General features: G+C 41.0%; 1 protein-coding gene across 4 annotated transcripts; it reads left to right on the top strand.

Annotated features, from left to right (window-relative positions):
- Positions 1 to 1,597: 1,597 nt before the first annotated feature.
- On the top strand, positions 1,598 to 26,769 carry ERGIC3 (ERGIC and golgi 3). 4 transcript variants are annotated; one of them, XM_060231059.1, is made up of 14 exons: positions 1,598 to 1,755; positions 4,201 to 4,271; positions 6,354 to 6,441; positions 7,807 to 7,926; positions 9,299 to 9,392; positions 10,661 to 10,826; positions 12,210 to 12,267; positions 15,752 to 15,766; positions 17,009 to 17,040; positions 18,052 to 18,148; positions 19,008 to 19,072; positions 19,536 to 19,672; positions 20,361 to 20,416; positions 24,546 to 26,769. In XM_060231059.1, exons 1-14 carry the CDS (start codon positions 1,668 to 1,670, stop codon positions 24,623 to 24,625), a joined length of 1,167 nt encoding a protein of 388 aa, XP_060087042.1. In that variant the 5' UTR covers positions 1,598 to 1,667; the 3' UTR covers positions 24,626 to 26,769. The 4 variants fall into 4 exon arrangements, with proteins under 4 accessions (XP_060087042.1, XP_060087043.1, XP_060087045.1 ...); XM_060231061.1 differs by having other exon boundaries at positions 1,638 to 1,755; positions 7,807 to 7,893; XM_060231060.1 differs by lacking the exon at positions 15,752 to 15,766.

The raw sequence follows: 26,769 nt of genomic DNA, 5'->3' as shown, positions 1-26,769 counted from the left end.
AGCCCTCCATAGCAGTTTATCTCTCTGTCTGAGGGGGTTTACCCCCAGAGGTTTGGTCTGCTTAGGACAGTTGGTCTGTGTTGGTCAGCTTAGAACAGTTCAGTTTGAACCCAGTAGCACCTTAGAGACCAACAAGATTTTCGGGGACTGGGTATAAACTTTGGAGAATAAAAGCTCCCTTCGTCAGATACCACAGCTTTAACGCTGGAAAACTTATACCCTGAAAACTTTGTAGGTCTCTAAAGTGCTGCTGGGCTCGAAACTGTTTTTAGTTGGATAGCTTTGCTTGCAAAATGGATTGTAGGGGCAATACCCAAAGGTTTCTTTATGGCATCAATTAGCAATTAAGAAGAAGATAGAAGAAGATATTGGATTTATATCCCGCCCTCCACTCCGAAGAGTCTCAGAGCGGCTCACAATCTCCTTTACCTTCCTCCCCCACAACAAACACCCTGTGAGGTGGGTGGGGCTGGAGAGGGCTCTCACAGCAGCTGCCCTTTCAAGGACAACCTCTGCCAGAGCTATGGCTGACCCAAGGCCATTCCAGCAGGTGCAAGTGGAGGAGTGGGGAATCAAACCTGGTTCTCCCAGATAAGAGTCCACACACTTAACCACTACACCAAACTGGCTCTCCTTTTTTTTTGGCAGCAACTGGAGGTTTATTTTATCTCATTTCACAGGCTTGGCCCTTTCCAGACTGGGCTGGGCTTGACACAGGTGGCTCCCTTGTGCAACCAGAGTGGGAAAGGCACAAGGGAGCCTGGCACAGGCACAAATTAAAAAGGGGAAGGGGACACAGTAGAATTGTACAGTAGAATTGCACATTTCAAGTGCTAATGATTGCCAACTGCAAGAGCGCCGCATGCCGCAGAATCCTGAGCATGACAGGTTTTGTACATGTGCCATGAACACGCATACACACATAAGAAGATAAGAGAAGTCAGTTCTTAAGAACATAAGAGAAGCCATGTTGGATAAGGCCAATGGCCCATCCAGTATACATACACACACACACATACATGTGCACACACACACACTGTAGCTAATAGCCACTCATGGCCCTCTGATCCATATTTTTATCTAACCCCCTCTTGGCTATGGTAGCCGCCACCACCTCCTGTGGCAGTGAATTCCACATGTTAATCACCCTTTGGGTGAAGAATTGGAGAGCCCTGGTCCAAATACAGTCCCTCAAAGGATGACAACTGGACCTACCTACTTTTGCCCAGTAGAAACAAAGAGCACATGGATAAAGTGACAACAGCACATGGTGGCATGGCACATTACGGGGCTGAGGTGTTCTCCCAGGCCCCCTATGTCCATTTTGTAAAATCGCCCTGCAAGGACGACACTGTGGGTGCCTGAGGAAGTCTTGCTTCCACAGACCCGGGATCCAGATCTCTCCTATCGCTGCCCTGGATGTCAGTGCAGAACGGGGGATTGGAGACTGGTCCTTGGTATGCATATTGCACGCATCTAACCTACGGGGTCGTGCGTCTCACTGTAGCAATTCCCACAGACTTCCATGCAAGTTCAGGCTCAGCTGCTAAGAGAATCACCAAATAAATCGCAGCCCTCGAAGCAGAAGGAAGATGACGGGGCTGGAAGCCGGAAGGAGACAGTTGTTTCCGGGTCAGCGGCAGGGGAGGTGGGGGGGACTGGCAGTCATGGAGTCCCTCTGGAGACTGAAACGGTTTGATGCGTTCCCGAAGACCTTGGAGGATTTTCGAGTCAAGACCTGTGGGGGCGCGCTCGGTGAGGGGTGTGGGGGCGCGTGCTCGGGATGATGGGTAGTGCCTTTTCCCTCCTCTGGAATTAGGGTATCTTCTTAGTGGAGGTGCCTGCTGGCTGAGATTTTATTGCACTGTAGGATTGGTATAGGCTGCGTTATGTTGCACTCGTGCAAACTGGATCGTGTTTTAATCTGTATATTTGATAGGCGACTTGCTTGTTTGTTGGTGTCAGAAAATGGGTTAGTTCACACTTGTAACTATTTTTTTTTTTGCATGGTGACTCGCAGCTGAACTGAACAAGTGTTGTGTTTCAGGCAGGCAGTGATGTTATAGTACTATCTGTCTATCCATTTTATCCCACTTTTCCTTTGAGGAGCTCAAGAGTTCAGCCTTTTTCCTTCCAATTTTATCCTAGTGACAATCCTGTGAAATGAATTAGGTTGAGTGTTAGCTATTGGAACAGATTGTTGGCAGCATGGAGTCCTAGCCTGACATGCTACTACATCCATATGTGAAATTTCAGTTGTGTTAGCACATTCACACATGAAAATCTGGCTTTGAGACTTGGACTGGAGAAATCTTTAATTTTTTATATGTACTAGATCCCACCGTTTGATGCTGCAGAATGTGCTGCATAAGGAGGGGAGGTGAAAGGAGGAACTGCTGTGATGGTCATAGGTGGGAGAAAGGTCAGATGGGGAGAGGTGATACTTCTGATATTTAGGTTCTAGAATATGGGCTTAAAAGGAAAGAACCCTTTGAAATATGAAGTCAGTGCAATTGCTTCAGAACTGGTGTTAGATGTACTTCAGCAGCTGTCTTGTTAGTGGGCAAGTGCCTGCGCACTGCACCTAACACTTCCAGGTTGTTTCAGGGGTGGCTTCAGAATTAGGATTAGAGAGTGAGGCCACGATCACACAGTGTAAATAATGCACTTTCAATCCAATTTCAGTGCACTCTCCAACTGGATTTTGCCAGTTCACACAGTAAAACCCAGTTGGAAAGTGCACTGAATGTGGATTGAAGGTGCATTAGTTAGTGTGTGTGATTGAAGCCTGATAGTCAAATCCCCATTCATCCTTAGTTCATCGGGTGAACTGCTGAACTGTGGTATTAATGAAGCTAGAAACTAACTCATCTATGGTTAAATGTATTTTCAAGTATAGAGACTATCAAGTTTCTCAAGGGAAACTTGGAATACTGTTAGTTACTGTTGAGGAGTTGAGTTGAGGTTGTTTGTAAATTTAATTCATTTAATAGCAGTTTTTTTAAAGCAGTCTTCAGTAAAATTATTTTAAGATGGCAGAGCTGCTACTTCCCACGAGAATAGAAATTTACATCTAGTTTACACTATACTGGATGAATCCATACTAGAAGGAGCAACCTGCTGACTGTACTTCCCTGTTAACTTTGAAGTACACCTGATTGTTTGCAGAGATAATCTCTGTGCCTTATTTTCTAAGTGTCGTGTTTCAATTGGTGCTTGGCTGAGGAACTGACACAACTCATTTATCGAGCACAGGAAGTAAAGTAGTGGGCTGTTCCCCGCACACACACTATTCCTTTTTCTTTATTTGCATTAAAAAACTCCAGCTCCTTAGTACAAATTAGGGAGGCTAGTCTTCTATAGAGAAGAATGCTGACCTGAAAATCAGTTCTGAGCTTGAGATGCATAATGAATGCAACTTGGGCCACTCAAAAGTTATCCCTTCACAGAACGGAGTATATACTTTAAAAGTTGTCTTGAAAGTATGTGTGCAGTATTTGATAGTTCATTATCCTTCTTGGTAGTTTAATGGCTGCTGCATTTTATTGTAAATTACAAAAAAAGTTACTACATTATTATGATTATATACACAGATATACAAAATAGCAAGAAAGCACTGATTTTTATTTGAATTGTTCCACTTTTCATTTCTGCCTACCGGTTTTTGTTATGAACTATGTATCTGCCTTGTGTTTCAGCATTTTTGCTTTCTTGAACATAAACATATTCTTAGCATTCTGTTGTTTTGAGACACTACATTTATGACCTCTTCACACATGTAGTTCTTACACAGATATTACTTCAGGGAAGGAAGATGCATGCACAAGTGTGTACAGTATACTTGGTCTGAAAAATATAAGCTTTTCTATTTTGTCACATATATCTGTAGTATGAGAATCATCAATTGGCCATGTCTTATTAACTTGTACATGTGTAATGAAAATACACATGACACTATACTCAAGTTGTGTAAGCTCTTCTGACACTGAAGTAATATTTGCATAGAAAAAGCATTAATAAAATGCACAATGTTAAGAGAGGAACTTATCAACCACTGCTGATTTTTTCATTGAGGTACCCTCCAGGGACCCACAGGCTTCACGTCTTTTAAATCACAGAGTTTTAGCAGCTGTTCATAAGATACATGCAAAGTGTCAGATACATAACTGCATGTGTTTGCTTTCCTTTCTGTGCATGCAGTGACATTAATCAGTGGACTCATCATGCTACTACTTTTCTTCTCAGAACTCCAGTACTATCTCACAAAGGAGGTAAAAGGATTAATTTACTTTCTCCTACTTTGTCACCTTTCATTAAGTTGCCATGGTGTAGGCTTCAGTAGTGATATGTTGGACTGACCAGGACTGAAGAGACTCAAATTTTCTCCCCTGCTCAGTCTTGAAACTCACAGAGTGACCAAGGGACCAGTTGCTTTATTTCTAGTCTACCTCAGAGGGTTGTTGTGAGGATGGAGGTTGGAGATGCATGTCTTTTGAGGAAGGACAAAACAAAACTGAAATAAATAATAACTTGGCCACAGCTGAGGTATTAATGAGAACTTAACATCTCATAAGTGGTTATTATTGAAATAAGTGGTTATTATTGGCCTAATCAAAGAAGGAGATTGGTGACTTCACAGTGCACTTTCTTCCATACATGTAAAAGGTATTTCATCAATGATTAAGGCACTCTTTCTCCTTCCCATCATCTTCTTTACTAAAGACTTTCTAAAAGAGACTACAAAAGGTATGCTGTAACCCATTTGCTGCAATTCTGGCTTGGAGGTATGAAGGGCAGGCAGAAATAGTGATTAAAAGTAAAATCTAACATAGTGCTTGTCAGGACAGGACTCAGCCCTGTGTGGTAACACTGAGTAGCTGTACTTGTGTTGGTTCTTAGAAATTCCCCAAGTAACACACACCATAAAGCAAAATCAAGCTTTATTCAATACATTTATGGGGGGAAAGGTTTAAAGCACTGTGGCAGTAAAATGTACAAGAAAGCAAACTATCTACCCTTTTCTGGAATCCTAGCACGGTGTATTTGTTTTATTTATTTTATTCATTTTATAGCCTACCCTTCCCTGCGACTAGGTCTCAGGGAGGTTAACGTCTTAAAACATATTATACCATTAAAACATAAGCATACAATAAATAGGATAAAACACAAAAACATATTTAAACTATTTGATGGCATAAAATCCCTGAGAAAGGAGTAATTATCTTAAAATCTATCTGCTAGTAAGGAGGGAGGAGAGGAAGGGGAGGGCAATCTGAAATGAAAACCCATCAATGCCCTCAGCCCTAGGCCTGGTGGAACAGCTGTGTTTTACAAACCCTGCAGAACTGCATCAGATCCCACAGGGCCTGGATCTCACTCAGAAGAGTATTCTACCAGGCTGGGACCAGAGTTGAAAAGGCCCTGGCTCTGGTTGGGGACAGCCAGACACTCTTTGGGCCAGGGATCACCAGGAGGTTCATATAGCTGGAATGTAACGCTCTTTGGGGAACATACCAGCAGAGATGGTCTCAATGATATGCTGGTTCCAGGCCATGTAGACTTTAAAAGGTTAGCACCAAAACCTTGAACCTGATCCCGTATTCAGTTTTGAGCCAGTGCAGCTGGTGGAGCACTGGTTGAATATGGGCTCTATTTTTATTTTTAGATTGTTTTATTATATGAATTTGATTTTAACTTTGTATTATTGATTGTTGCTACCCACTCAGAGCCCATTTAGGAAAGGGCGGGCTATAAATCAAATATAATAAAAAATAATGGAAGTTCTAATCAGAACACACGCATCAGCATTCTGGACCAGTTGTAGTTTCCAGGTTAATCTCAAGGGTAGCCCTGTGTACCTTGCATGGTTTTGGAGGCAGTGTCCTTGAGTATAATGCAGATGTCTTTTTGGCAGAATGAAGCAGAAAGCGTAAGACCTAAGGATACACCTCTTCTCTCTGACTACTTGCTCAACTAGTAGGCCTGATAGACAACCTTGCCAACTATCAGCCAGTGTGAGAGTTACTCAGCCTCTGCAGTAATTCGGGGAACTACTTAGAACAGTGAAGTAGCTGGGGGAACAGTGTAGCTTCAGCTGGAACAAGCTGGAAAATTCTCTTAAGATGCTTTCTGTCTTGACAGTGCTTCCAAATAAAAATCCATAAATATGTAACTTAGGTTACAGAATATTTATTTTATGCTGGGAACAATGAAATAAAGAATTCCTGTCCTCCTCCTATACCCTGACTGTAGGATGTTCCTAGAAAACAAGAACATATTTACATCTTTGAAAATAAGATTGAAGAACAATTTCTGCTGATTTTTTTGTATGGAATGATTTTCTTTGTCACTAGGTTCACCCAGAATTATATGTTGACAAATCAAGAGGAGACAAGCTCCGGATAAACATAGATGTTTCTTTTCCCCATATGCCATGTGCTTGTGAGTAAATTCTATGGAGCCGGGGGTTTTGTATTGGTTTTTTTTTTGTTCTGTTCAGTAGTGAAAAATAGACATTGCATGGCACATCATAGCAACTTAGAATACTCCTAACTTTGCTGGAAGAAATAGAACAAAGTTGGAGTCCAGTAGCACCATTAAGTCCAACAAAGTTTTATTCAAAATGTAAGCTTTTGTGTGCATGCACACTTCATCAGACAATGAAATTGAGCAGTGCTACATACAGCTGGTGGGTAGTAGCATACATGCTACATGTTGAAAAGTTAATTAGGTGGACAGGAACACCTCTGAGGAACTGTTCTCAGTTTACCCAGCCTTGAGGAGCAATAGAGCAATTAAAAGACTTTGCATTTATTGCCTTGTAACACTCTCACCATTATTTTCCAGTTCTGACATGTATATTGCCTTTCTTGTTTTCCCAAGCAAATGCTATTGAGACCAAACATTATTCTTTCAATTTGTTAATTTAACTATTTTGCCATTGGATTCTAGCTTTGTACTACTTTGTATGCTTAACCACTGTGCATCAGCTATATGTAGCACTGCTCACTGTACCCCATTTTATCATCTGACGAAGTGTGCATGCACACAAGAGCTTACATTCTGAATAAAACTTTGTTAGTCTTAAAAGTGCTACTGGACTCCAACTTTGTTCTATTGCTTCAGACCAACACAGGTGCCCACCTGGATTTGCCAGAAGATGAGATACTTCTCATATAAAAAAGGAGAAAAACCAACAGCTAGGTTGTTTTGAAGCCATGCAAGGCAGTGGCTTTTTTAAAGTTTCAGACCTAAGCAGTTAATTGATCTATGAGTTGAAACTGGATGAGTTATCCAACCTTAATCTCCCACAGTCTCCAGCTAGTTTCTTGCACGACAGCCCTGTAAAAGTGTGCGAATGGAGCTAGATTTAACAAAGTCATTGCTCCATCACAGTTGTCTGCTCTAACTAGTTGGGACTATCCAGTGTCTCAGGCATAGGTGATTTCCAGATTTGTTGTTTGAGAGACTTTAACTGGAGTATAATCCCAGACCTTTATATGCAGAGGCTGTGTGCTGTACCAGTGAACTATGGATTTTTCATTTGCATGCCTGGCTACCATGGGCTAAGTGTTTTACTGTTCCTTTCAAGTTTCTCAGACTTCTTTCTGAATCATAGTATTTCTCAGTCCCCTTGTAACCCCCTTTTATTTCCCCTTTAACTTCAATTGGACTGTTCTGCTGAGATATTTCTATATTCCGCACTTTCCACCCTGATAACATGGTGCGTGTACCAGAGTTGCAGTGTTCAAGCATCAAGGGAGATCTCAAGCAATATGTTCTGATTTGTGGTCTCTTTTTCTTCAGATCTGAGCATTGATGCAATGGATGTTGCTGGAGAGCAGCAGCTAGACGTTGAACATAATCTCTTCAAACAGCGCTTGGATAAAGATGGCAAGCATGTGACTCCAGAAGCAGAAAGACATGGTTATACACTGTTCTTCTGTGGGAACAATATTGTAGACCCACAATGCTAATTGGGATTTAATTGTGTGTTACATGATTTAAACTGATTTAAAGCATTAAACTGTTTGCACAAGAGCTTGAGAGGTGCTACTGCTTGTGGTTGCACAGAGAGTGGGTAGTGGCTGTGTAGCTTCAGGAGTTCTTGGCAGAGATAGATTATTATCTAGGCTCATTTCAGTCTGGATTCAGACCTTGATTTGACCATCATTATGAATGATGATCTTTGCTGGGAGAGTGGCAGTACCTCCCAGTTGCTTCTCCTAGACCTCTTGATGGCTTTCACTGCCATTGACTGTGATATCCCTTAGGAGAAGCTCGCTAAGTTGGGTGGGCACCATGCTTTGGAGGTTCTGCTTAGTTGACTGGCCAGTTCCAGATGGTGCTCCAGTAAATGAGCTCAATTTAGATAAGAGCTGTTGGTCAATAACAAAGCTGCTTGAGTACTGAGAAGTAAGCTAGTTCTGGAGGGACTTGTATTTCCTCTGAAGGAGCAGCCTTGTAGTTGGGGTACTGTTGTGATTGGAGGCTCAAGCCTCTTCCATGGCCCATAGTGCCTTTTTATTGCCTTCAGCTGACATGCCAACTGTTGGCATTCCTCAAAAACTATGATCTGGTTACAGTGATCTGTGGTGTAATCTAAGCTGGATGTGATGATCACTATTATGTGCTTTATGAGGCTTTTTCTTTGAAAAGTGACTGGAACCACCAATTGGTCCAAAGCATGACAGCCAGGCATTGTACTACATTGTACTGAAAGAACTATACTGCCTGCTTGTCTGTTTCTGAAAATTCAGAGTGCTACTTCTTACATTTAAGATTCAGCATATTTTGGGACTGAGGTGCTTGAAGCATCCACATGTATTGTACAGCCCACTAGCTAAGATCCTCTTTACGAGTCTTGTTTCCTGTGTACTCGCCTACAGAGGAATGATGGTTGACAATCAGAGACAGGGCTTTTTCAGTGCTGGCACCTTGCCTTTGGAATGCCCTCCTCCTTGAGGCTTTTTCAGTGCCTACCTTGGTATCTGTCAGGACCAGGCCAAAACATTCATTGTTACTGAGACTTTTCCATCTTTTAGCTGTTTTCATGATCAGCCTGAAGACTGTTTTGTGAATATCGCTTTAGGCTACTGAATATTTTGATGTTGCTTTTATGGCCTTAGCTGGTTTTATCATAAATCAATTCTTGTGTCACAATTTTTTATTTTATTGCTTTTTTTGGGCTGCCTAACAACTAAATCTGTATCAGCACTATTAGGAACTGATTTACAATGATACTTGCTTATAGTCTGTTTGTATTGCTGGTACAGGTATTTGTCTGTCTTTATTTCAGAGCTAGGAAAAGAAGAGGAGATATTATTTGACCCCAACTCCCTAGATCCTGATCGTTGTGAAAGCTGTTATGGAGCCGAGTCTGAGGACATCAAGTATGCCTTGCTTCCCTCACTATGACCTGGAGGCAAAGAGGTGGGGGTTGGGGAGGAGACTCCATTGCTGTACCTCCTGATCTTTCTAGGAAGGCTCAGGAGTGGTCCCTTGGTCACTTGTAGTTGAGGACTACATCCCTTGCAGTCCTCTTGACACAGGAGTTGGGTTGAAAATGATACTGTGATCTTTGTAGTTAAATGGCAAAGAGGACAAATGGGCAGTCTTTTGTCTCACAGATGAAAGCTGAAGGGTTGAATTTTGACAACCTGATCTAATGCATACAAGCCCATCAGTTTCAATAGTAGGTATGCCTAATTCTGTATAGGAGTAGCTGCCTTGTTTCCCTTATGGGGAAAATCTTCTAAATAGTTTCCAGGGGTAAAATTTTAATGCTGGAGAGATTTCCATATTCACACCTGTTGTCAAGGGGACACATTAGGAATTCCAGCCTCTGTTTGGGGTGAAGAAGATATACTCTTTCTATAGGCTGGGATCTTGTCTGGAGTTGTCCTAGAAGTATAGGCTTCACTGCTCTTCAGGAGAGCAACATAGTGAATTAGAGTGACTGAGGGTAGTCCTCTAAAGATAGCTCTGCATCCAATATTCCATCCCTTTGGCTCCTCCTTGATTAAGAGAGAATTTGTACATTCTACCATATCCCTCCTGTGTATCTCCACTTTACCCCTGGAAGTACCAAGACTTATAAGATTCAATTTCTTTTGTTATCCCTGAAAACAGAGCAAATTTATTTGTCCTGATGTCTTTCTTTTTCCTGGTCCAGCATTGTCTAACTTCTGTCAGATGATAGTTCTCTGGAGGGGACAACTAGTAGACCATACTGTTTTTGTGGCCATGAGGTGCATAGTAAAATAACTCCTTCTCCCCAGGATTTTGCACTCCATTTTAAAAAATCAGAACAGATATTTTTCAATATAAACCCTAACTGTTAATTAATGGCATTGGCAGGCTTTGAAGTGCAACTGTTCCTTATTTGTTTAGTACATTTTTCTCCTGTCCTTCCTTCAAGGGCTGAGAATGACATGCATTGTTTTTCCCTCTCCTCCATGTTATCTTCATCACAATCCTGTGAGGTAGGCTAGGCTGAGACAGTGACTAGCCCAAGGTCACCCAGCAAGCTTCTGTGACACAGGAGGGATTAGAATCTGGGCATCCCAGATTCTAATCTAACATTTTAATTGCTAATTTATGAGTATTTTTGTCTCACTTTATTGAATGGAAGTGCATTCTTTTCTTTCTTTTTTTGCAGATGTTGTAATACTTGTGATGATGTGAGAGAAGCGTATAGGAGGCGAGGCTGGGCTTTCAAGAATCCAGACACCATAGAACAATGCAAAAGAGAAGGCTTCAGCCAGAAAATGCAGGAGCAGAAAAATGAGGGCTGCAAAGTATATGGGTTTCTAGAAGTCAACAAAGTGAGTTAAGGGCTTGTTTGTATTTTAATCGCAGGGTTTAGAAATTATAGGGCCAAAGATGTCTAAGAAAATGTGGAACCCAGAAAACCCAGATACAATATGTTTTCTAGTGTTTCCACAATCCTAGACTTTCCACCTTTATGGGAGTTTATAAATGAGTGTTGCACACTACATGAGATAGGTAATGTGTAAATAATACTACCTGGAGGCAAAAGTGAGCAAATAATGCAAGGTGTTTAGCTTATGGGACAATGCGGCCCAACAAGTTATGGCCTGATATCTTGTAGAGGCAGGTTTTTCTGTGCTATGGTACAATGGAAACCATTTCTGTACCTTACTTAATCTTATAAAATGGAATGCCAGCATCAGTCAGAAGCCTCCTCTACAGATTCTCTGTGGAGTGGACACTTCCAATTGCAATCTGGTCTTGATTACTCATTTGATTATTGTTTAGGGACCTTTGATTCTAACTTCTCTGATGCGGTTGATTCATGTTGAGGCACTATGAAGAGATCCTTTGGAGCAGAGAAAAAGGGACATAAATTGAGGTGCATGGGAGGGGCTTTGAGGCCAGATGTAGACATGCAAATGAGGTAGTGCAAGGGGCTGTACCCATTCTGAAAGCAAAAACATATTCTTAAATTATGTATATATTTTTAAAAAATCCTGTAGGTACACAATAAATGTAGTAGGGACAGCCCCATTTTATTTATTTATTTATTTATTTATTTATTTATTTATTTATTTATTTATTTATTTATTTATTTATTTATTTATTTATTTATTTATTTATTTATTTATTTATTACTTTACATTTATATCCCGCCCTCTCCGCAAGCGGACTCAGGGCGGCTTACAATATCATAAAAACAATCAATTCCATAAAACATATAAAACCATAATACACTTATCAGTTTAAAACTATTTGCGCTGTCTCAATCCAGTCTGGCGGTAGTGGGTTCTGACTATGATCGCCAGCTTCTGCAGGATGTCCGGTGGCAGCCCATTTTCAGTCAACCAGAAAAGCCTGTCTGAACAGTTCGGTCTTACAGGCCCTGCGGAACGCCGACAAATCCCGCAGGGCCCTTATAGCTTCTGGGAGGGTGTTCCAAAGTTCTGGTGCTGCCACCGAGAAAGCCCTAGATCTTGTTGCGCATAGCCTGGCTTCTTTTGGGCCAGGGGCAGACAGCAGATTTTTTGTCCCTGATCGCAGTGCTCTCTGGGGGATATGTGGGGAAAGGCGGTCCCGTAGATAGGCAGGTCCCTGACCATAAAGGGCTTTAAAGGTTAGTACCAACACCTTGAAGCGAACTCGGAACACAACAGGCAACCAGTTTTGAAGTAGAGCTGGGAATTATAATAAGATGTGAATGTCTTTTACAGGTAGCTGGCAATTTTCATTTTGCACCAGGAAAAAGCTTTCAACAGTCGCATGTTCATGGTAAGATCACTTGCATTATGTGAATAGTTTCTTGCCCTGTCTTCTCTTTTGTTAGTAGCTGGAAGCATTATGATGCTCATGAGCTACATCAGATAGAACTTTTGATGGTAGTGGCATTGTTTGAGTGAGGAACTGGAAATAGAGAAATGTTTTACAGAGGAATATTGGAAATGGTATCACTGTCATTGTTTTTTGTGTGAAGATGTATCTAATAAAGTCTTAACATCTGATACTGTGGGGCAGTGGTTTTCTGCTACAGAGCCACTCCTTTGTCAATAGCCTGTGTTCTGTCTTGGGTATGTTACCCTGTGAATTTTTAAATCATTCTGACAATCAAATTTCTATTCAAGTATTTGCTTCCTTTTGCCAGTGATTAATTGTACAGCTTGATATATTAGCCTACTGGGTTGGATCCAGAAGTTCTTTTCTGTTAATTATAGAGCCTTCCACTAAAGCAAATAGTTTCCCCCTCTGAACTTTATCCTCACAGCAATCCTGTGAAGTAGATTGTGTTGAGAGATGTAATTGAAAATGCTTCTTTCCTGGAGTAGATTAAGCAGTTTATTCCAAATGATCAGATTGGATCTGCACATTCAAGCAAGAGATCCTTAGTTTTGACTGTGGCCAGAGAAGAGAGCCCAGCAATATCATCCACCAATATAATTCACAGCAGAAGGATCATTTGAACTCAGACCATCCAATCCTACTCCCAACACTCTAGAGAGAGCCAGCATGGTGTAGTGGTTAAGAGCAGTGGACTCTAATCTGGAAAACCGAATTTGACTCCCCACTCCTCCACATGAAGCCTGCTGGGTGAGTGTGGGCCAGTCACAGTTCTCTCTGAACTCTCACAGCCCCACCTACCTCACAAGGCGCCAGTGGTGGGAAGAGGAAAGGAATGTGATTGCAAAGTGCTTTGAGATTCCTTAGGATAGAGAACTGTGGGATATAAAAACCTACTCTTCTTTGTCCTATTAACCACCACATCACAGTGGCTCATATTCCAGAACAAATAGCTTCTGGGTATTATGGAATGGCAGCTACCGGTTTACAGCCGTGAGACTTGTGAGTTTCCTTTTTTGTCCCCCTGCTCACTAGGTCTACAATTCAGAAACCTTCCTTCATGTCTTTATTGTGTGCTATGGCAGAGTTTCATGAGCATTCTGGCCTCGTTTCCTGCCAACAAGCAACAGTAGAGAGATCCTACTTGAATGTACAGATCCAGTCTGATTAATTGTGACCTAAATGTTAGAATAGATCAACTAACTTGATACAGGTAAGAGGTTCTATAAGATTTTCAGAATAGGCCAACCCCACACACCTGTGTGATAGCTTGAACACATCATTTAAAAACATTGTTGGAAGGTTTCTGCTCCAGTTCCATGCTGGATATTCTATATTGTGATTTGCATTCCTGCACTCCTGTTACATCATCAAAATCTCTGTAACTGGTATTGAATAGCTTTTCTTATTATACTTCTATGAAGTGTTTTCTGTCCTGTCACTTATCTGTCATACCACAAGTCTCATCTGTTCATTCATTTTTTGTTTCCCCTGTCCACTGAAGTAGCAATTTTGGGCTGTATTATATAGGGGCCCTTTCTTCCACATTTTCTTCTTGCCTTGTCTTTTATCAAGTACTCCACAAGTACCATCCCAGTCGAGTTCTAGTAACCACACTAGTGATGAAAACTTGCAGCTATATTTCCCATAAAAATCCATAATCTTTCAAACCTAAAATCTTCAACTTTATGAAATGTTCAAGTGGGCAGTTGTGTTGGTCTGAAGCAGTAGAACAAAGTAGGCATCAAGTTCACCTTTAAGACCAACAAAGTTTTAGACAGAACGTAAGCTTGGAGCACACGAAAGCTGACATTCTGAATAAAACTTTGTTGGACTTAAAGGTGCACTTGACTCCTACTTCGTTTTTATGAAATTTTGTTCTTGACGTTCTATTGTTAGATTCTCCGTGCAAACCAGCTTATTTCGGTTACAATGATCATGAACCAACATTTTTGTACCCTTTCCAAGATTATCACATAGACTAATGCTTTTGTCTAAATAATGTAACTTGTACTTGATTAACATCTGAGATTCTACAACATGGGTAGAGTAAAGACCTGTTATAGATATCTGTGAATAACTCCAGTGAATATGCCTTCATTATTTGTAGGTTATTTTGACAGGGTGGAGCATCTAATCTGGGGGGCTGTTGCCATTTCTTCGACTAGTATCTTAATGTTAGAAATGTTGGAACACTTGCTAACACTGTCTTGCTGGGATTGGTGAGAATTACATACTTGAATTCTGGGCTGGTCAAAGACTTGGAGCAATTTTTAATCCACATAACTGCTCTGGTAAACCCCATGAGTCAGCAGCATTCTTTTTTTTTTAAGTACAGGACCCCAACATCTGATTTATCATTTTAGGGCCTGAGTAACAATTCTGTACACAGCAAGTCGAATAGGCTGCTTAAATTTTAAGAGTGTGCAAGATTACAGTAGATCATATTTTTTGTCATTGTGGTTGTGCAGAGAAGTTTAAGTGTTTACTATTATACCTCAGTGGGTCTGAAGGCATCTTCAGTGGTCAAGCATCCAGTATATTGCTCAGCTGCCTTCATGCCTCTTCGGAACAGTTTATCTGCTGCATACTACTATTCCTTCAGACTAGTATCTGCCAAAATAAAATATGGGAGAGGGGGAGAAAATAAAAGCAAGATTATATTATGCAAATATAGGCAATCAGAATTTACGTTATTCTGGACAGTGAATTGCAGCATTTTGAATTTCCCCTCACACCTTTGACATTTGAACAGCTGAAATCATGCCCATTTCCCCCTCAGCTGAATGTTAGTTGATTAGAGGTGTATGATCCTAAGCAAAAGAATTTTGGCATTCTTCATGTGTTGTGTCTAGACCTAACCTGTGTTTAACCATCCTACTGTGATAGGAAACATTGGAAGCCTTTGCTTGACCAGGAAAAGACAGGCAATTGGATAAGACTTAGCTAAACCTGATCAATTATGATTCCTGGTGTGTTTCCTATTTTCTCTAATTTGCTACAGGCTGAATGATCTGCATTAAGAGTCCTGTGAGCCATGAAGCTCTCTTTTTTCACTGACTATGGCAAGGGGAGGCTCATCCTTTGAAGGGCTGAACAAGCACATGCATGCAGCTTGTTATGTGGCTTGTTGGCTTTCTCTGCAGGCCTTTGCAGCTGTATTGGTAGACAGTAGTGCATCTGTGTAACACTGCACAATGTTCTGTTGGGTTCTTTGGCCAAACATGTGTTTGGGAGTCTGCATGCAGTGCCCGTGTGGTGTTCTGATCCTTTATAAGTTGAGACAACCAGGGTTTTGGTGGCCTGGTGAAAGCAAAAGTAACATAAAATACTGCTTTTTAGGTTTTTTGCATCCTTGCTTTTCAGTATGGAGCTCTGAATGTTTCTCTTTTTCTTTTCTTAACTCTGCTCATTTTTGCAGTGCACGCTGTTGAGAGTAAGTGTTGTCAACTTCTTTCCTTTGCTAATTCTGTACTGTCAGTAATTTAACCAATTCATTTTTTCCTTCTAAAACTATGTGCTGCTTAAAAGTTTGGCAAGTTAGGCCCTTCTGATTGAGTGACACAGAAGCCTAGACTGTAATATTTATTAATTGCCTACAAAATTCCATTTTGATATGGAAACAAATCCCAGCAGGAAAGTTTTAAGCACTAACCGTTAGGAATACTGAATATCCTAGAGAATACATGCACAAAATACAGAGAATGCAAATGTGCAGAGACAGTGGTAAGAATTCATTCCTAGTCATGATGGGTATGCAAAAAGTAGTACTCATTTTTAAAGGGTGTGTTGCAGAGGTTTTATTAAAGAATATATTTAGTGGGGTCAGGAGTTGCACTCCAGCATTGGAACCGATCCCTTCCTACAATCTCAACCAGAGCTAATAGCCATAAAGTTCATGACTAATATATGAATTATGGCCATCAAGTTTAGTACTGACAACACCTGTGATATTGAATAAATCTAGAGATTCCTGGGATTGAAGAACTATGTGGACTAATAGTTATGCTGGTCGGTAGACTGCAGTGAGAAGAGGCAAGTCGCCAGCTCATTTGAGGCAAAAGGACAGTTTCACTCCCTTCTCCTGTCAGCCGCCTGACCTACATTACCATTAGACTATATGGTACCTGTGACCCTGAGAGTCAATTTTTCCAAGGTAAGAAGGGACTGCTGGGGTCGGAGTTTGGGAGAGATCTGTGACCATCAACACCTCACGTGTATGCAACAAACTTGAGTTTGCACATTATGTAAATGTATGTGCCAGAGTGGAATTTGCTATTGGCTCTGGCACATACACATAGTGCAAAATGCTTTTTGCCTCTGCAAAACTTGTGAAGCAGACTTCTCTTAGTTGTCAACCTAAGGGAAAATCCAATAACTTTCCCACATACCCATACTCTTGATAGCTTCACTGCTGGTTGGGTATTCCCTTGATCCAGTCACTGGTGATGGAAGAGGTATGCTATCTTTAGATTAATTACCTAAGTGTGGAGTAGAAATGAAGGAAATATTTTCCCTTTGCACAAGGGTGTCAGATCCTTTATTTGGAAAATCTTGGTATGAAGAGGGCAAATTTTAATTTTTTTAAATCATTGGTGATGGTGAAGTTCTGAAATTTGTAATTATCCTTAAAAAGAAGCATTCTAACAAAACTGGTCTTGTTTTCTGTTTCTTACAGTTCATGATCTGCAGAGCTTTGGACTTGATAATGTAAGTTCCTGGGGATGCATAGAAGAGATTTGATTTGATCCATATTTGAAGGAATACGAACTAAGTGAATGCAGATTATTTGCCTTGCTCATACAAGACTGAAAGGATCTGTAGCTGTGGAAACAATTTTAGTTCAGATATTGTTTTCTGTCCTTTTTATCTGTTGTTGATTTAAAAGACAGCATTATGTGGAACCTCACACTGGTGCTTCCAAACTCCAACGGGTCACCAGGCATCTATCATGAACTCCTTACTTCAGACGCTCAATTTCATAGAAATTTGTCTTCTGCAAGAATTATTACCCTTTTTGATATTATGTATGCCAGTGAATATAAACAACCTATCTTCTTTCTCTGATGGCTGCTTCTCCCCAGAGAGAGAATGGGAATATAATTATAGGGAGAGGCGTGTAATTCTAGTATGACTTCTGCCCTCAGGTAGCATATTTATGAAGTTGCCTTGGAGGGGAATAATGTTTTTTGTGTTCATCTTGTATAAGCAGGTACTGGAGATAATATCCTGGTCCTGTTAAACATCCCAGCCACAATGAGAAGAAAGGCTAGACCTGAGTCCAGTAGCATCTTAAAGACCAACAAGATTTTCAGGATAGAAGGTTCTGAGAATTGAAGTTCCCTTCATAAGATAGGAATCAGAATGGAGGTCCCCGAGTCCTTATATTCCATTTGGAAGGTGGGGAGAGTGTTGCAAAGGAGTCAGGCTGCAGAGGTACAATGTACATTGTAATCAGCTAGATTAGATCAGAATATAGAAGGAATGCTTAGGGGCAGAAGTGAGATAAGAATTCTGTGTCCCTGTTCAGCTCTGGGGTGGGAGTCCTGAATTAGTGAATGAACTCAAGTTCGGTTATCTCCAGTTTTAATCTAAATGAGAAAAAAGGGAAACCTCTCTCTTTATTGGTTGGCCAAAATGTGTGTTCACTCTTGTTGGTAGGGGTCTGGACCTACCGTGACATTTGCTGTTTCTGCTTGAACATGGTAGCCTTTGTTTCAGATAAACATGACACATTTTATCAAGCATCTTTCCTTTGGGAGGGATTATCCTGGCATTGTGAACCCGCTTGATGGGACAGTCGTCATAGCAGAGCAAGGTACTGGCCTGAAGCTGGATAAGCTTTGAAGCTCTTGTATAAAATAAAGACCACACACCAGCACAGGGGGATTTGGGGGTAGCTTAAGTTTATGGTGCTGCACCAGTTGTGTATTTATACCTTAATGAAAATTGTCACATTTATAGTATTATGCTTAGCAACTGGCAGCTTTCTCCTGAGGCCCAAACTACATATTGCATTTAACACTTGATCCCAACAGGGGGGCTGGCAGCAGAATGTCAGGGGTGTGTGGATGTGTATGTGTGTTATGTCACTTCAAGTTGCTTTGGATTTATGATGACCGTATGAATCCACAACCTCCAAAACATACTATCCTTAATAGGTTTGCCTAGGTATTGCAAACTGAAGGCCATGGCTTCCTTTACTGAGGCAATCCATGCCATGTTGTATCTTCCTTTTTTCCTGCTGCCTTCAACTTCTCCTACCATTATTGACTTTCCCAATGAGTCTTGTCTTCTCATACTGTGGCCAAAGTCTGATAGCCTCAATGAGATACTCAATTCCAAAGTTTTGTAGGGGCCCAATTTGGATTGGAACTTTAGCACAAGAGGAGGAAGGGATTCAGTGCCCCCCCGCCACTGTTAAAGTAGCTTGCATTTATTAATAATCTCTTTCAAATTCTTTCTTACCCCATGTCCACTAAATTCTGCATAAGCAGACCATCATTTTAATGAAACTTTTAAAGCATTTCTCTGTGTGTATATGTATAGACATATACTCTAAGCCTTTCACTTTTTGCTTCTTGGATATCAGCAGTTAGGAGGTTCAACTAAAATTATACGTAGTCATTGTCATTTACTTTCTTTGCTGATTGTTAATACTGCGTTTTGATTCTTAGGTTCTATGATGTTTCAGTATTTTGTAAAAGTGGTCCCAACAGTGTATATGAAGGTTGATGGTGAGGTAAGAGCCATGTCTATTATTTTAAATATACAACTGTGCCATATATATTTGTAGTGTTTTTCTCATTTGGAGAGGGGGAGACCAGAACATCATAAAGTGGTGAGTAGGGAATCACAGTCAGTTTTGCATGTCTGATGAGTGAGCAAGTCTTTGGATTTGCCCAAGTGTAAATCAACACCCTGAGATTTTTGAAAGGGAGGACTGAGTCTACAACTCCATGACTGTTTCTTCAGAACAGAGAATAGTAGGAAGACAGAATGTATATAAGGGCAGTGGTTTATACCTGTAGATTGTCTGAAGAAGTTGGATAGGGTGTGTGTACATATATATGCAGGAGTTGGTAAAGTGTATCCAACAATGCTTCTAGCTCATAGAATGTGTGGTGATTTTGACACATCATAAAGACCGTGTGGCTGTTTTGCTGTTACTCTTTAAGCTATTTTTCATGCTTATGTTTTGCTAGGTGGTGAGAACAAACCAGTTTTCAGTAACACGGCATGAAAAAATAGCAAATGGCCTGATTGGAGACCAAGGTCTACCTGGTGTATTTGTGCTCTACGAGCTGTCTCCTATGATGGTGAAACTAACAGAGAAACACAGGTAACATTGAACTGGAACATGATGCAAAACTGAGGCTGCCTACCCAAAAGAAAACAGTATTTATTTTATAGCTTATTTACAGACATAGACTGGAACCCATGGCAGTATCTCTGCTGACAGGAGTAATTTCTGTCAGCAAAATGGGACTTCCTCCCTCTCAGTACAGCCCCAAATAGTATAAGATGAGAGTTAAAGTCTGCAGCAGAAGGGGGGATTTGGCCCCCCACCTTCCATTAATAGAAATAGAAATTTACTTCAGGATCCAAACCACAGACTTCAGACAAATGACCATATTATGTTTCTAGCAGTAATTATGTGTTTCAGATTCTGTACACAGATGTCTCTTAAATCCTTCTTAGAGAAATTGCATGTAGTCTCAGTGGACACAGAAGGCAAATAGGTTTTTTAAAAGTCAAACTGCCGATTAGACTCAAAACCAGCCGTCTGAGAGCATCTGATTTGATTATGCAATCTGAATAGATTGAATATAGAGATGGTTCTTCAAATTTATCTTTGAGCCACCAGGGTTCTGTGTGAGACTAACTGTTCAACTAAGAATTAAAATATTCCTCTAACTGTTCATCAGGCAATACTCATCCTCTGTATTTGTATGAAATATTGTCTTTTTCAAAAAAATACTGTATAGTAACCTAAGTATGTTTTCCCCCCTCTCCCTCCCCCCATGTAGGTCTTTTACACATTTTCTCACTGGAGTCTGTGCTATCATTGGAGGGATATTTACAGGTACATTTTCTTTTGAAAAATTGAAAATGTTTGCATTGCCTCTCTCTGCCTGAAAATTAACTTGTAAAAATGTGATCATAGAAGTTCTGAACCCTGGTATGTTGTAAAAGAGACGAGGATTTTTAAGCAGAGGAAAGAATCATGACTAGTATGACAACATTGTCTCGAGAGACCATGTTGTGTAATGGTTACAAGCAGAACTTTTGTTTTTGCAGAAAAAGCCCAGCAGGAACTCATTTGTATATTAGGCCACACCCCTGACATCACCATTGTTTTATGCAGGGTTTTTTTTTTTTTAGAAAAAGCCCAGTAGGATCTCATTAGACCACACCCCCTGACACCAAGCCACCCAGAACTACATTCCTGCTCAAAAAAAGCCCTGGTTACAACACTCTGGGTCAAATTCCCTTGATGTCATGAAGCTCACTGGCCATTTGACCTAACCTACTTCTCAGGATTGTTGTGAGAGTAAAACAGGGAAGGGAAAACCATGTACACCTTTCTGAGCTTCTTAGAGGAAGTAGGAAGGATAAAAATGTATTGTCTATTTAATATAAGTGTTGGAAGTGTAGGGATGATGGGAGAGACTTTTTTCCACATTGGAAAAAGGCATCTGAGGGAAATACTTACAGGAAGATGGTGTGAATTTTGGTCTATGAACTGAATTTGGATTCACTGCCCTGTCTATCAAGCAATAGAAAGAAAACATCTCCTAGTGATAAAGATCTAGGCTGTTAGATGGCATAAAGCATTCTGATTCACTACAAGTTTCGTTCAGTAAAAACTTTGGTTCAGGCTTATGGCTTACAAAATACTTAGTTAAAACAGAAGCCTTAGACACAACCACCTACTGGTAACAAACTCAGACTGTAAGTCAACTTTGCAGAGCTGACCTTCCTGTACTTCCCAGAGAAGCCCAGAACCTGGTCTCCACTCTGGTGCAGTTGGAAAAATAGTCAAGGAGATACTGGTGGCAGATACCATTTTAGGCTAGAGTGGGAATTATTCTCCCTCTAGTATTTTTCTCCCTCTAGTATCTCCCTCTAGTAGCACCAATGGCAGCCTGTTCAACCTGAGGCGACTAAAGGCATACTCCAAGACAATGGAAAAACTCATCCGAGAGCTACTGTTTGCTGATGATGCTGCACTCATCTCCCACTCGGTATCAGCTCTGCAGCATATGACGTCCTGCTTTGCAGAGGCTGCCAAGCTATTCGGCCTAGAAGTTAGTCTGAAGAAGACAGAAGTTCTCCACCAGCCTGCACCCCAGGAAGATTATCACCCTCCCTGCATCACTGTGGGTGAATCAGTTCTGAAGACAGTCCAGCAGTTCAGCTACCTGGAGTGCATCATCTCCTCAGATGCCAAGATCGACAAGGAGATTGACAACAGGCTGGCAAAGGCAAACTGTGCATTTGGCCGACTGCACAAAAGAGTGTGGAGCAACAAGCATCTGAAAAAAGGCACAAAGATCAATGTTTACAAAGCGGTTGTGATGACAACCCTCATCTACGGCTCCGAATCGTGGGTTTTATACCGTCATCACCTGCGACTCCTTGAGCGCTTTCATCAGCGCTGCCTTCGCACCATCCTCAACATCCACTGGAGTGACTTTGTGACCAACACTGAAGTCCTCAAGCGGGCGGAGGTTACCAGCATCGAGGCACTGCTGTTGAAGACGCAGCTGCGCTGGGCAGGGCATATTTCTAGGATGGAAAACCACCGCCTTCCCAAGATTGCCCTGTATGGCGAACTCTCCACCGGCCATCGAAATAGAGGGGCACCAAAAAAGAGGTACAAGGACTCCTTGAAGAAATCCCTTAGCACCTGTCGCATCAACCATCACCAGTGGTCTGACCTAGCCTCAGATCGCAAAGCATGGAGGCACACCATCCACCAGGCTGTCTCTTCCTTTGAGAACGCACGCATAGCTGGTCTTGAGGACAAAAGGAGATTGAGGAAGAATCGCACTGCTACAGGACCAACCCTAAATCAGACTTTTCCCTGCAGCCGCTGTGGCCGGACCTGCCTGTCCCACATTGGTCTTGTCAGCCACCAGCGACCCTGCAGCAAACGTGGACTATTGCACCTTTCTTAAATCTTCGTTCGCGAAGCCAAGCCAAGAGAGAGAGAGAGTATTTTTGTAATTTGTTTTGCATTGCCTTTTGGACAAGGGGTCTTTCCATCTCTGGCTTAGGGTGAGAGGAAACTTTGACAGATGGTTCCAGCTGCTAGAGTGATAAGTGAAAGTTTTATTAGAGGCTTGCAGAATTCCAGTCAGTTTGAGAATGGTGATATAAATTATGGGAGTTTGCACTTGGAGAAAAACTGATACATTTCATTAAGGCTTAAAAAACCCAAAAGACATTGTGTTGGCTTCTACAGGCCATTCCACTGGTAGTGGCTCCTTAAACCAGAAGAAAGTGTCAAGGTAGCAAAGCAGAGCCACAGAACACAACCCAGAATTCATAACTGAAAAAAATGGCTCCTGTTAAATCTGTAGAGAACTCATTCTACTCTAACAGATGTTTTAAAATACTGTGAATCAAGGAAAGGTATGCTATCTGGCAAATGTATTAATTTGATTATAACATTAGTGTTATGATGTCATAATAACATAATAACTGTCATAATAACAAAATTTAACTTCTCACGTGTGTGTGTGTGCAGATGCCTCTACGTAGGTGAACTGCAAATTAGCATGCAACTTAATGAAGAAAAGTATTTTCATATGTCAAAACATCTTCATTAAGTTGTATGCTAATTTGCTGTTAACCTATGTACAGGTATCTGCCTGTATATAAGAAACATTAGCTTCCATTTCTGTGCATCTGAAGAAGTGTGCATGCACACAAAAGCGCATCCCTTGAATAAACTTCTGTTGGTCTTAAAGGTGCCACTAGACTTAATCTGTTTTACTGCTTCAGACCAACATGTCTGCACATCTGGATCTATCTTCATAGTTTAACCTTGAAACTCAATAATTGACAGCTGGCAATCATGGAGAGTCCCATGATTTAGGTGCTACTTCAGAAGAGGCCCTCCCTCATGGTTAGCCAAAGAACAAAGTTTGAGTCCAGTGGCCCCTTTAAAACCAACAAAGTTTTATTCAAAGTCTAAGCTTTTGTGTGCAAGCACACTTCTTCAGATACAGACGTTGGAATAGAATCTCCTCTTTTCCTGTAAGTCCTGCTTACAGGAAAAGAGAGGGTGGTGGGCAGCCATTAAGCAGGGGCAAGATGCATAAGTTGAGCTGAAATAGGGTCAGGTGGCCGGTACAGCTACCCACCTGAATCTGTCTTCATGGTTAACCAGAATGTCTAACAGAACCTTACCAGGGGTCCTTAATTTCCAAGCAGGGTCATGTGGGAGCAAGCAGACCTTTAAAGCCCTAAATGGACTGAGATCAAAGAACATGAAGGCAGTTACTAGCACTTTGAAAGCAGCTAGCTTAGTTCTTCCAAAAGTGGTGAGATAAGTTCCTGGTAACTTACCCATCAACATTCTTGGCTGCAGCATTCTGTGCTAATAGAAAGTTTTAAAAAGTATGGAAAGGCAGTCCCATGCAGAGCACACTGTAATTGTCTAATCTGGATGTGATCAAAACATAAACAACCATCTAGTTAAGGCTGTTACTAGAGCACCAGCTGAAGTTGGGGAAGCTGCTGCAAGACATAAAGCAGAATCTGTCCGACGGTTTGGCTTTAATAGCATCTTCATATTATTAGCTTCCTCTTTCAGATAGAGTGCAACCTTATTCTAGCACACTCTTAATCCCTAACTGGAAGAACTATTAACTTTAGAAGCTTGTGGGATACTATAGCATAAATACCTGAGACCCAAGCAGTTGATTCTCCAGGCTGTTCCCTCCTAATATTGATTGGCTAGGTAGGCAGTTGAACTATTACAGCATAGTGTTCCTGATTTCTCACTTCCACCCACCTGGTCAGAAGGATTTCATAGTTTTAATCCTTTGAGAGGAGATTTACTACTTTTTGAAGATGGTGCTTATGGTTTCTTTTCTAACACAGCAATCGTGCATGTAAAGAATTTCCTGTTTGAATGCATTCTTTGTTTCAGTATGAAACATCTAGACTGAACCTACTTCTTTGCTTCTTCTTTCTTCCAGTTGCAGGACTCATTGACTCTTTGATCTATCATTCAGCTCAGGTCATTCAGAAGAAAATAGAGCTTGGGAAGATGACATAGACTGATTGACAAAACTTGAAGGAATGAAAAATAACTCTATAAGACAGTGGCTTGTTTGAATGTATCAAGAGCAGATACCTGGACTCACGAAGAGCCCCCTGAGAAGAGTTCCAGGCTTGGCTTCACTCCTTGTTTGGGCATTAATTCATGGGTTGGGAGAAGTAAAACGGGGGATTAATTAAACATCCATCCTGAGTGACAGTGCTATACCTTAGATTCTAGTACTTGTCTGATCTTTTGGTGTACCTCTCAACCTCTGAAGTTTGAGACATGGAGCAGTTGAACACAACTAATTTTTAAATGTGGGGAACAAATATTTTCTTGTTGTATTTATAACCCAGTGCTACCCTTAGGATGTGTGTGTGGAACAACTTCTCAGGAAAGTTTTATTAACAAGTCAGATATTTGATACCTTTCTACATTCCAATCATCATCAGATCCAGTAGAATCACACTAAGTGCGACCCTTAGCAGGTTTTCATTTTCTGTTTCCTTTTTTCTTCTTCTTTGGGAACTTGAACTCTAAGCATGCATTGCAGCTAGTGCCCCTGATTTTCAAGTATATCTCCCTCTTGTTTGCTATTCTTTGAATACTATCTCTTCTAGCAAAGATACATTGGCTTAATAACGATTCAGCTCAAATCTAGCTCAACTATAACGCTTCTACTGCAGACCTACCTAGCTACCCTCTAAAACTGGCTTGATATATATTACTATATTGAATTAAGTTGTGAAAAGACTTCATGTTTAACCAGTGAACATCACAGGTGATGTTAACACAATGGCTACTTTAAGCATTTTGTTACCATCCCTGATCAAATGGCTATTTTCCTTAATGTTTTATACCTAATGTTAAAGTAGACCATCCTAAGTGTTTTTATTGGTAAATGGCAGCCATGGTGTTCTTATTTTTGGATCAGGAGTGGGGGTGAATTCTTCCCACTTCCCAATTTCTCAACCTCAAAACTCCATGGAGTTACCCTGCTGGAGGAAACCTGTAATTGCTTTTATGTTCCCCTAGTTAGGCAAGTAGGAGCTTCAGAGGGGCATTTTGAAATTGGGTGAATGGAGTGGGGAGAAGGATTAACCCTCTGTCCTGGTCCCTATTTGAATAGGGAGACCTCAAAGTTGTTGCTTGTTAATAAACACTCCATTCACAATCCCGCAGCATCTTGTCTAGTTCAGTCAGTCTAAGGCTTGGTAGTGCCCATACTCATGTCCACTCTTCCTTTCTTTCTGTTCCTTGAGTTCTTTTATCCCAGGCTTCTAGCCCCCTCTTCCTATTTAAAGAATCTTTGCTTGGCTGCTCATTGCTGAGGAGAGTGCTACAGTGTGCTGTCACACAGTCGCAGGAACAGCAGAATTGCCACCAGACCACAAAGGTAATTTTATCCAGCAGTACTGAGTGTGAAAATGAAGCAAGGCAGCAAGGAGAACATATTTAAAAGGCAGAGTGTTTAGGCAGAAATGGAACAATTTAGAGGGTTTTCTGCTAAATCAGCTGAAACCTGCCATACATAGAATCTGAGTGAGGTAAGCCCTATGTCTTGTATGAACGTGACAATCTGCTATTTATGAACACTGTTAGACAAGAGATCTAATCCCAGTGTACATGATGCACTGTGCCGTAATTCTGTGCCCCAAAGTGAAAACATTTTAATGATGCAGATGCTGCCCTACACCACTACTGAACCTCCACGAAGGATTTGGGCACAAATCGTACACATATGACTTGTGATGATTACTTAATACTACTCTTCTCTAGTGAGGGAGCCAATTCTGGGGAACAAGGAGCAGCAGCTATACTGTAAAGATAACCAGGTCTCCAGCACATGTTACAAAACTAGAGCATTCCAGAGGCAAGTGGGTAATTCTACTCATTCTAAGTAATAAATGTTATCAGCTCTGCCTTGTCATATTAGACTTTTATAAGGGTCTTGCTTAAATTTTGGATTCCCTTTTTATACACTGTGTCTTTCTAAAGGAAAAAGATCTGAGTTAGAGGTAAATGTTCATACCAAGAGGAAACTGAGATTGCTCTCCAACATTACTTGACTTTCACACATGTGTTTTATGGTACACTGTTCTTTTGAAAAGAGAGACAATAAATTCTTGCTGAAGGGCAACTATAATTTATTTTCATTA

Source organism: Heteronotia binoei, chromosome 2 (genome assembly GCF_032191835.1).
Source record: "Heteronotia binoei isolate CCM8104 ecotype False Entrance Well chromosome 2, APGP_CSIRO_Hbin_v1, whole genome shotgun sequence".
Taxonomy (NCBI): domain Eukaryota; kingdom Metazoa; phylum Chordata; class Lepidosauria; order Squamata; family Gekkonidae; genus Heteronotia; species Heteronotia binoei.
Note: the sequence above shows the minus strand (reverse complement) of the source record. Positions and strands in the feature narration are given on the sequence as shown.